This window comes from Aquarana catesbeiana, linkage group LG10, assembly GCF_042186555.1.
Source record: "Aquarana catesbeiana isolate 2022-GZ linkage group LG10, ASM4218655v1, whole genome shotgun sequence".
In the NCBI taxonomy this organism is placed as follows: Eukaryota; Metazoa; Chordata; class Amphibia; order Anura; family Ranidae; genus Aquarana; species Aquarana catesbeiana.
In genome coordinates this window covers 17,846,201-17,857,826 of record NC_133333.1, presented here as the reverse complement: position 1 = coordinate 17,857,826, position 11,626 = coordinate 17,846,201, and the positions used below count along the sequence as shown (strand labels likewise).

At 45.8% G+C, this 11,626-nt stretch overlaps 1 protein-coding gene across 2 annotated transcripts in view; it reads right to left on the bottom strand.

The window, feature by feature from the left end:
- Positions 1-860: 860 nt before the first annotated feature.
- Positions 861-11,626, bottom strand: part of LOC141110407 (phospholipase A2 inhibitor and Ly6/PLAUR domain-containing protein-like) — a 30,574-nt gene continuing 19,808 nt past the window's right edge. For both annotated transcript variants that reach the window (XM_073601744.1, XM_073601743.1), the window contains exon 5: positions 861-10,939. In XM_073601744.1, coding sequence (XP_073457845.1) covers positions 10,746-10,939 — 194 coding nt within the window. In that variant the 3' untranslated portion in view covers positions 861-10,745. The remainder of the gene's footprint in view (positions 10,940-11,626) is intronic.

Below are 11,626 nucleotides of genomic sequence, written 5' to 3'. Positions count from 1 at the left end.
ACCTTGTGGACGGCCTTCCCAGAAGAGTTGAAGCTGTTATAGCTGCAAAGGGTGGGCCAACTCAGTATTGAACCCTACGGACTAATGCCCCGTACGGATTTGGGATGTGGATGTTGGATGTGAGCTTGTTGGCTGAAAGTCCGACCGTGTGTACGCTCCATCGAACATTTGACTTTCCGCCAACAAATGTTGGCTAGCAGGTTCTCAAATTTTCCGCCAACAAAACTTTGTTGTTTGAATATCCGATCGTGTGTACACAAGTCCAACGCACAAAAGTTCCACGCATGCTCGGAATCAAGCAGAGCCGCACTGGCTATTGAACTTCCTTTTTCTCGGCTCGTCGTGCGTCTTGTACATCACCGCGTTCCCACGTTCGGAATTGTTGGCCAACATTTGTGTGACCGTGTGTACGCAAGACAAGTTGGAGCCAACAACCTTCCAACAAAAATCCACGGTTTTGTTGGCGGAAAGTCGGATCGTGTGTACGGGGCATAGGACTGGGATGTCATTAAAGTTCACGTGTGTGTAAAGGCAGGCGTCCCAATACTTTTGACAAGATCGTGTATATGGAGATGTGGTGAGTGACAGTTGGGTGGGAGGTATAGACGGGAACCCTTCCATGCTGTCCTACCTTGGAAGAGAAAGTCTGGGATTCCCAATAGATCCTCAAATGCCAAGTAACCAGAGCCCTGCAAAAGAAAGAGATTGGTGTCCCAATACTTTTGACAATATAGTGTATGACCGAAAAGCAATAGTGCTGCTTTCATAGATTTTCATTATATGTCCAGCCTGTAATGTGTTAGCTGATGACAGGGTCACTTTATTTAAAAAAAAAAAAAAAAAATCTCAGGACAACGTCATTGTTTTATATTTGTTTTTATTTAGACAATGTCTACATTGAATTCATATGAAAAAAAAAAAAATAATAATAATAATAGAAGATAATGTTATGATTGCAATATTTAGCCAGAGAAGAATACCGACTTGAGCGGAGACTGAATTCATGGAATGAGCCATAAGAAATGTGCAGCAAAGTCCCCATTGGGTGTTACAGTCCTTGCAGTATTGAGGGGGAGGGGCTTGGAAGACCAGCGGAGGGGAGGATCCCCATCCTGTATTTTGCATATGTCTCTCTGTAACGTGCAATAAGGTCAAGTCAAAAATGCTCCAGTTTCTCACACACGCTGTAAATAATCCCTATGATATTGTAATATGTGTGAAATGTCATTTTCTATGTATTTCCTATGCTTGTCTGCTCCATCTAGTGAAAATAAAGTGGTAATTTCCTGATTGCAGCATTTCAGGAAAATACCCCATTATGGCCACTAGATGGGGCTGCCGATAATAGGAAATGCAACATTTTTTTTTTTTTTTTTTTAAATAAATAGAATCCTATTATTTGTACTGAACCTTCATATTGTGTATTGGCTCGTTTTAAGATCATCTCCAGGATCTCAGATTCCGGAATGCCGTCCTTCTCAACATATACAGTTGCTATCTTTTTAGTTTTGAATAGAGCATTAGAAATTTTTTTTACTGCTATCAAAAGGTTCTGTTACAGAGATTTTTCCTCTTGTTCTATCCCAATGAATGACAATGGCTTTAGCAGCCAGAAAATAGGGGAACATCAGCAACAGGGAAATAGATAGCAATGAAAACTTGGTGGGGTCTTCTAGCCTTTCCCTAATCTACTTAAAAAATAGGTTTTATTCCTGTTTTTTTTTTTCCTCTCTTGGAGATTTACCATCATTTACTGTATGGTGAAAGCCGGGGGCGTTGGTAGGTCTACAAAAGATCTGGGGCTAGAGCCCATAGCAGCGAAGTAAAGAAAGTCATACGCTTGGGCGGGCATACACATGTATATTCTATACATGTGTGTATGTATGTATAATATATATATATATATATATATATATATATATATATATTACATATTATCATTACATCAGAGCCCCCAGAGAGCCCACTTACATCAGAGCCCCCAGAGAGCCCACTTACATCAGGGTCCCCAGAGAGCCTCCCCCTTACATCAGAGTCCACAGAGAGCCCCCTCTTACATCACAGTCCCCAGAGAGCATCCCCCTTACATCAGGGTCCCCAGAGAGCCACCTCCTTACATCAGGGTCCCAAGAGAGCCCCCACTTATATCAGGGTCCCCAGAGAGCCTCCCCCTTACATCAGGGTCCCCAGAGAGCCACCTCCTTACATCAGAGTCCCCAGAGAGCCACCTCCTTACATCAGAGTCCCCAGAGAGCCCCCACTTACATCAGGGTCCCCAGAGAGCCCACTTACATCAGGGTCCCCAGAGAGCCCCCTCTTACATCAGAGTCCCCAGAGAGCCCCCACTTACATCAGGGTCCCCAGAGAGCCCACTTACATCAGGGTCCCCAGAGAGCCTCCCCCTTACATCAGGATCCCCAGAGAGCCCACTTACATCAGAGTCCCCAGAGAGCCCCCACTTACATCAGAGTCCCCAGAGAGCCCACTTACATCAGAGTCCCCAGAGAGCCCCCACTTACATCAGAGTCCCCAGAGAGCCCACTTACATCAGGGTCCCCAGAGAGCCTCCCCCTTACATCAGGATCCCCAGAGAGCAACCTCCTTACATCAGAGTCCCCAGAGAGCCCCCTCTTACATCAGAGTCCCCAGAGAGCCCACTTACATCAGGGTCCCCAGAGAGCCTCCCCCTTACATCAGGGTCCCCAGAGAGCCACCTCCTTACATCAGAGTCCCCAGAGAGCCTCCTCTTACATCAGAGTCCCCAGAGAGCCACCTCCTTACATCAGAGTCCCCAGAGAGCCTCCCCTTACATCAGAGTCCCCAGAGAGCCACCTCTTTACATCAGAGTCCCCAGAGAGCATCCCCCTTACATTAGGGTCCCCAGAGAGCCCCCTCTTACATCAGAGTCCCCAGAGAGCCCCCTCTTACATCAGAGTCCCCAGAGAGCATCCCCCTTACATCAGAGTCCCCAGAGAGCCCCCTCTTACATCAGAGTCCCCAGAGAGCCCCCTCTTACATCAGAGTCCCCAGAGAGCCACCTCCTTACATCAGAGTCCCCAGAGAGCCACCTCCTTAGATCAGAGTCCCCAGAGAGCCACCTCTTACATCAGAGTCCACAGAGAGCCACCTCCTTACATCAGGGTCCCCAGAGAGCCACCTCTTACATCAGAGTCCACAGAGAGCCCCCTCTTACATCAGAGTCCCCAGAGAGCCACCTCCTTACATCAGAGTCCCCAGAGAGCCACCTCCTTACATCAGAGTCCCCAGAGAGCCCCCTCTTACATCAGAGTCCCCAGAGAACATCCCCCTTACATCAGGGTCCCCAGAGAGCCACCTCCTTACATTAGAATCCCCAGAGAGCCTCCCACTTACATCAGGGTCCCCAGAGAGCCTCCCCCTTACATCAGAGTCACCAGAGAGTCTCCCCTTTACATCAGAGTCCCCAGAGAGCCTCCCCTTTACATCAGGGTCCCCAGAGAGAGGGCGGGCAGTGAGAGCTGATGTAATCTCTTTGCTGCCCATGGCTGCACAGTAAGGGCGGAACAACGGGATGCAGGGCGGGCAGTGAGAGATGATGTTATCTCTCTGGCCCGCCCCCCCGGCTCTTCCATGCTGCCTGCCTGTTCTCTGGCTCTCCGGTGCTGCCGCACTTGCGGCCCAGCTGCAGAGAGGCCACAGCCCAGTAATGGGCCGCAGTCCTGTGGTTGGAGACCCCTGCAGAGACTCTGGGCTATAGGCCCCAGATTTGGGGCTATAGCCCCAAAAGCCACCCCCTAGCGACGCCACTGGTGAAAGCATTGTCACCAGGACAGGAAGTGAGGGGAAATCTCTGTAATGGAGCCTCAGATATCAGTATTAACTCAGAAGGGTTTCTAAGCCTTCACCCCCTTCATCCAAAACCATAAAAAAAGGTTGTGGCTGGATGTACACTTCAATTGGCCGATTAATTATAATGGTTCCAAACAGCTTTTTAGTTATAGACATTATAATAAACCACAATCCTGAAATCTTGATTTCATCAAAGAGCCCAATAACATTTCAAGTCTCCAGAGAAGACTTACCAGAATTGTAATTTCTAATTATTCACCACTTTGCTCAAACTTGTTCATCTCTACCATTCTGTTGAATTAATGATGAACGCTTAAAATATTGACATTAAATAGACCCAGCTGCAAAAAAAAAAGTTTGACGCTGTAAAAGCGCCCTGTGTGCATGGGGACTAAAAAATCCTTTCAAACAACGCTTAAAACAATTTCCACACAAGATCCTCACATTTTCTAGTTGGATTCAATTAAAAAAGTATGTGAATCCTGAGTGAAAGCCTTATGAATCTTGTGTGAAAATATTTTAAAAAGATCACTTATCATCCTTTCTATGGTGAAATACACTATATTGCCAAAAGTATTGGGACGCCTGCGTTTACACGCACATGAACTTTAATGGCCTCCCAGTCTTAGTCCGTAGGGTTCAATATTGAGTTGGCCCACCCTTTGTAGTTATAACAGCTTCAACTCTTCTGGGAAGGCCGTCCACAAGGTTTAGGAGTGTGTCTATGTTTGACCATTCTTCCAGAAGCGCATTTGTGAGGTCAGGCACTGATGTGGACGAGAAGGCCTGGCTCACAGTCTCCGCTCTAATTCATCTCAAAGGTGTTCTATTGGGTTGAGGTCAGTCAAAATCCTCTACCCCAAACTTGCTCATTCATGTTTTTATGGACCTTGCTTTGTGCACTGGTGGGCAGTCATGTTGGAACAGGAAGGGGCCACCCCCATACTGTTCCCACAAAGTTGGGAGCACAAATTATCCAAAATGTCTTGGTATGCTGACACCTTACGAGTTCCCTTCACTGGAACTAAGGGACCAAGCCCAACCCCTGAAAAACAACCCCACACCATAATCCCCCCTCCACCACCAAATAATATGAAGGGGTGACCCAATACTTTTGGCAATATAGTGTGGATGAGCGAGTTTGGGGTGGAGGAACTTGACTGGCCTACACAGAGTCCTGACCTCAATCTGATAGAACACCTTTGGGATGACAGAAAATAGAGAAAGGATGGCCGCACTCCAAAATAATGCCTTTATCGAATGAAGCTTAATCCACACATCAATCAGAGACACAGGTCCAGATGATAGGTGATGTGTTTCGCACCATTAATGGCGCCTAATCATAGCTGGGGATGAATTAGAGCAGAGACTGCGAGCCAGGCCTTCTTATCCAACATCAGTGCCTGACCTCACAAACGCTCTTCTGGAAGAATGGTCAAACATTCCCATAGACACACTCCTATACCTTGTGGACGGCCTTCCCAGAGGAGCTGAAGCTGTTATAGCTGCAAAGGGTGGGCCAACTCAATATTGAACCCTACGGACTAAGACTGGGATGCCATTAAAGTTCATGTGCGTGTAAAGGCAGGCGTCCCAATACTTTTGGCAATAGTGTAGTTGGATTAGGACTTTGCTGCTGTAAGCGAGACTGGTCTTTGCTGCTGTGAGTGAGGTCTGGATTTTGCTACTGTTGGTGAGACTGGCTATGTGTTGTAGGCTAGCCACTGTGTTTGTTCTTCTGTCTTCCGTCCCTCTGACATCATTACTGTCTGGAGCCAACACTGCGGTCTTGTTTGTAAGAAGAAGGAAGGACGCCATGAACACACAAAGTCAATAAAGCAGTTTAAGTTTTAGGAAAGGGAAAATATATTGATGATGGTGAGAAGGAGTAGAGTTGTTTCACTGGTATCCACTGTCCTTCTATTTCCAGGAGAACATTTCATATTACATATGATAGTTGAAGTTTCCAATGTAAGCCTGAATGGCCACAACTAAACCTTAACAATCACTAGAAACAGCTATGAATATGCCATCCAGCAATGTGAGAAAAACCTGCCATTACTACTCCTTGGATTTCCATCCAGTTGACTTGCCCTGAATCTTTCAGACTGTGAGAAAGGGCTACAAAACAGGTAACAGGATCGTTTCCTAGAAAAATCCCTTCCTCTCGAAATTTAGGTTTCCTTCCGTTCCACTCTGTGTTATCTAAATTACTTTAGCGCCATTCTCCTCTACAATTGACAAGGAGCAAACAAGTCATGAATGTCCTAGCTCTGTCCCTGTATTCCTGTTCCTGTTTCTGTATCTATTCCTGTATCTTTCGGTTTATTTTCTTATAACTGACCCTGTATCTTCTGGTTTATTTTCCCGACTCTGACCCAATTCACTAACACTCCCTAAAACTACTTATGTAGGGTAGGATTACTGTGATGGGTGTAGTTCCCCATAATGGCCACTAGATGTTGCCATAGTTAGGGTTGGGAATCCTGTAGTGTACAGCAGGCTACCAAAGTAGCCAATAGAGGTCCCCAGAGTAGTGAATGAGGTGTACCATACATAGTGAGGAAGCGCCAGTCTATCCCCTGCCAGTATGGGTTATGGGTATGGTATGGTATGGGTCTGGGTATGGGTATGGTATGGGTCTTAGGTAAGCGACTTCTGTATAAATAGTGTTGGTGGAAGTCTGCCGGTTGTGATTTGGGCATCGGATAGCCATGAAAAGATCAAAACAGCAAAGAAGTAGTATTTAAGGATCTAGCTTCTGTAAGCTATCCCTTGGGGGGAATCAAGGAAGAAAGGTGCTGGACTTATGAGACTACTCACATCCCTTCGGCTTAGGATGCAAAAGTTTGGCAAGCCCCTAGAGGTATGGGCTTTCTCTTGAATTGGCTACTTAGGCACGTACACTGCTTACCACCTAAGTAGTCCCTAAAGGTCCCCAGAGTAGTGTGTACTATAGATAGTGATAATGTGCCAGCCCTGCCTATGCCAGTAAGGGGCATTTTGGGCAAGCAGGTTCCATATAAATAGGTTGGTGGGAGTCTACCATTGGTCAGTTGCTCATTGGAAACAGGGCAAGGACCAAGACAGCAAAAAAAGTAATATATGAGAACATAGCTTCTGGAAGCTTCCTCTTAGTGGAGAAGCAAGGAAGGAGAGGTGCCAGACTTATAGGACTACTCACATCCCTAAGGTATGAGATGTAGAACATTGACAAATCCCTAAAGGTATGAGATGCTCCTTAACTTGGCAACGTAGGCCCTTTTACTGCCTAAGTAGCCACTAGAAGTCCCCAGAGTATTGAGTGGGGTGTGCCAAAGATAGTGAGAAATTGCCAACCCTGCCCCTGCCAGTAAGCGGCGTTTCGGGTAAGCGCGTTCTGTATAAATAGTATGGTGGGAGTCTACCAGTGGTCAGTTGGTCACTGAAAGCAGGGCAAGTACCAAGGCAGCAAAAAAGTTATATTTGAGAACCTAGCTTCTGGAAGATCCCCCCCCCCTTAGGAAGAAAAAAGGAAGGAGAGTTGCCAGACTTATGGACCTACTCTCTTCCCTTAAGTGTGAGATGTAGAACACTGGCAATCCCCTAAAAATATGGACGGCTCCTCAATTCAACTACTTAGGCATGTACACTACCTACTGCCTAGGTAGCTGCTAAAGGTCCCCAGAGTAGTGAGTGGGGTGTACAATAGATAATGAGGAAGTGCCAGCCTGACCCTGCCAGTGTGGGTCATCTTGGGTAAGCTGGTCCTGTATGAATAGTTTTGGTAGGAGTCTGCTGGTGGTCAGTTGGTCATTGGAAGCACTGCAAGGACCAAGGCAATGAAGAAGTAATATTTGAGGATCTAGCTTCTGGAAGCATCCTCTTATGGGGAAGCAAGGAAAGAGAAATGCCAGACACATTGGACTACTTACATACCTTAGGTATGGGATGTAGAAAGCTTCCAAGCTCCTAAAGAGGTGGATTGCTTCTCGACTCAGCTACTTAGGCACGTATACTGCCTACTGATTAAGTAGGCACTAGTGGCCCCCAGAGTATACTATTAAGTGGGGTGTGCTATAGATAGTGAGGAAGTGGATATAAAGGTTCTATATAAATAATTTGGAAGGAGTCTGTTGGTGGTCATTTGGTCATTAAAAGCTTCCCCTTTGGAGGGGAGCAAAGCAGGTGAGGTGCTGGATAATAGGACTACTCACTTCCCTTAGATACGGGGTGTAGAACTTTGGCAAGCCCCTAGAGGTATGGGCTGCTTCCCTATATTGGCTACTTAGGCACTTACACTGCCTACTACCTAAGTAGCCACTAGAGGACCCCAGAGTAGTGAGTGGGGTGTACAATAGATAGTGAGGAAGTACCAGCCCTTCCCCTGCAGGGTTCTTAACCCTAACTATGGTGACATCTACTGGCCTATTTGGGGAACTACACCAAGCACTTCTGTGCCCCTACTCTACAACTCTACCCAACTCTCACAGCTTATCTGTTTGTGTGAAGTATTGTGAAAACTATCCTGTGTCTACGTATAGCATGCTGAGTGAGAAGAAACACTAATTGCAGACAGTTAGTAGTGAAAACCGGCATTAGCAAATGCACTGTTTGTGATTTTGATGAACAATGGGGTTACGGGACTAAGTAAGTGCCTGTCGATTCTAGAGAAACATAAAGATGACATTGATCGGCACCAAGAGCAAGTCTCTGGCACTGGTACAAAGCAATGACTATTGTGACTTTACAACACTATCTATGTCTGGTGACATAATCCCACAAATTGTTCATAGGAAAAGGTGAACAGACACAAGGTAGAATGGGAGGACATGCAAGGTGACACAAGGAACCCCAAGATGGTGTAAGCCAACACATACCCATGGATATAAATACTGATCGAATTAGTACAACCTCAATGTAATGTCTGATGTTGTACTAGAAGAACACTACCTATTGATACACCTACAAGAAATTCAAACAAACTTATAAGTATCAAGTAGGATGTTTGTTTTTGCTCTGCCACCCAATGACAAAGGTTTTCAACATATGAAATATCACTTTAAGGAATAATACAAACGTATGGTAAAGTGCAATGACTAGTATGAAAAAGGTCATTACAACAAGAGCAATTATGGGAAGGCACATGTTGTTTTGAAAATAAGCGGGAACGATTCCAAGCTGGAAATTGATGGCATAACTATTCTGCAGACAATAGATTTGGCAAAAAAGCTCGGAGTTAATGTTTTGCCCTCGAATGGGATCAATTAATCAGCTGTCTGCTTGACAGTTACATAATGAGGGCTGTGAGTCTAGGAAATAAAGGAGGCCCAGAATGGTAATCCGGCAGCTCTGAGATTTGCCCAAAATGTTTTATTTTCCTTGGCTTGTTTTGTTAGCTTTCAAATATTTTCAGTTAGGCCAAATTCAGACCGGTCTTCCCTGTTTTTTGGTTAACTTATTCACAGGCTACAAAATATATATCAAGTTTAGGTCTAAAACTACCCCACCTAAAAGGCTGGTATGTTGCGAAGACCAATACTGTTTTTTCTTTGCCATTTATTTACTTAATTATTATTTCAAATACTTGACTATTTATTTAAAACAAAAAAGTTCCTTGACCGAAATGTTAATGCAAATCATTGGGGAACCATAAAACGCATTGGATGTATGTACCTAGCTCCCTGGGTTGACAACCTCATCTTTAAATTGATATTCAATGGCTTATCTATAAAATATGACTGAATACATTTGGGTAATGTTAAATCAAAAATGCTAATTGCCACACTTGCTAGAGGGTCAGGATTTGCCTTGCTCTGTTTGACCAAGGGGGCTGGCCTCTTTCTTAATATTGGGTGAAGTTAAAGGTGGAGCAGGTCAGACCGGTCATCATTGAAGCCGATAAATGAGGCCCAACCCCATCCCAGGAAGCAGGTAGGTGAGGCCTAACTTCTCAGAGGAAGCAGATAAGTAAGGCCTGACTTCATACTAGAAAGCAGATAAGTTAGTCCCAACGTTATCCCAGGGAACAGGTAGGCGAGGCCCAACTTCTCAGAGGAAGCAGATAAGTTAGTCCCAACCTTATCTTAGGAAGCAGATAGGGGAGGTCCAACCTCATCTCAGTAAGTAGATAGATGAGGTCCAACCTCATCTCAGTAAGCAGATAGATGAGCCCAACTTCGTACCAGGAAGCAGATAGGTAAGGCCCAACGTCATCCCATAAAGCAGTTAGGCGTGACTCAACCTAATCCCCGAAGTAGGTATTACCCCAGTTTAGCCCAGAAAGCAGATAAGGCATGGCCCAACCTAGTCCCAAGGAACAGATAGGCATGCCCCATCTAGTCCCAAGGACCAGATAGGCAGGGCCCAACATCATCACTGGAAGCAGATAGGTATGGCCAAACCTGGTCCCAGAAAGAAATTTAGATGAGACCTGACCTCATTCCAGGAAGTAGATAGGCATAGTCCAACTCGTGAGACAGTCTTATCTCAGGACTTACATAGGACTTTGTGACCCAAATTCAGTCCAGAAAAGCAGATAGCCATGGCCTGATATAGTCCCAAAAATCAGATAATTGTGGCTCAACCTCATCCCATAGGTCAGGCCTGACCTTGCCCCAGGATTTTGAGGTGGAACTTTGGCAAGTACAAAGTGGTATAAGTGCCATTAATTATTTGAAGAAAATAAGAAACTAAAAGCGACATTTGAGTGTCAGGTGACAGCCATTTGATATACATTTTTCCAAGTAAGTTGTGATGAAAGCATGTTTCATGCGCAGCAGTTTGATATTTGATGCATGCACCAGGGTGCCAGACATTCAGAAACAGAAAAAAAAAAATGCCATACGCCAACTAAAGTTGTGCTCCTAGTATTTACACGTAGGGCATTCTGTTGAAAACAGTGGCACACTATACGGTTGATGATCAGAAGATGGGGCCTAGAGCATTAGTCTGTGTGCAAACAAAGCAGCTATTGCAACCAGCAACATGTTGGCATGAAGGTTGAGACCATGGTCTGTGCAGGTGATATCTCTTCTCATGCTAACGCCTCCGTAGTTAAAGTTTTGGCTTCCGAGGTCACAGAGTGTCTTGGTGCCACATCCCCGCATAGCTATCTTGGCATACTTTTTTCCTGCAGAAGATCAAAAGGAACCTTTGAGAACGTTTTTCAAAAGGAAATTCAGCATATTCAGGGAGAACACATGTATAAACTCTACACAACCTCTTTTGACAACTACTATTTCGTGCAAGGGTCTACCTAAAGTTACAGCTTAAAGTGGTTCTAAAGCAGGGGTCTCAAACTGGCGGCCCTCCAGCTGTTGCAAAACTACAAGTCCCATGAAGCATTGCAAGACTGACAGTTATAAGCATGACTCCCTCAGGCAGAGGCATGATGGGAATTGTAGTTTCGCAACAGCTGGAGGGCCAATAGTTTGAGACCCCTGTTCTAAAGGCAGAAGTTTTCTTTTTTTACCTTAATGCCTTCAGCAGCAGCTCCCCCCCCCCCCCCCAGCCCCCAATACTTACCTGAGCCCCATCGTGATCCAGCGATGTGCACAAGAGCCTCGTCTTTCCAGGGACACTCATTGCTCTTTGGGTTGACAAAAGCAGCAGGATCTATTGGCTTCCACTGCTGCCAATCACAGCCAGTGAGCCAATGAGGAGAGAGAGGGGGCAGGGCCAAGCCGCGGCTCTGTGTGTGAATGGACACGCAGAGCAGCGGCTTGGGAGCGAGCCTGCTTGGGTGTCCCCCAGAGAAAGCTGCTTGCGCTGGGGGACTCGGCGGGAGGGAGGGGCCCGGTACGCCACCACGGGGACC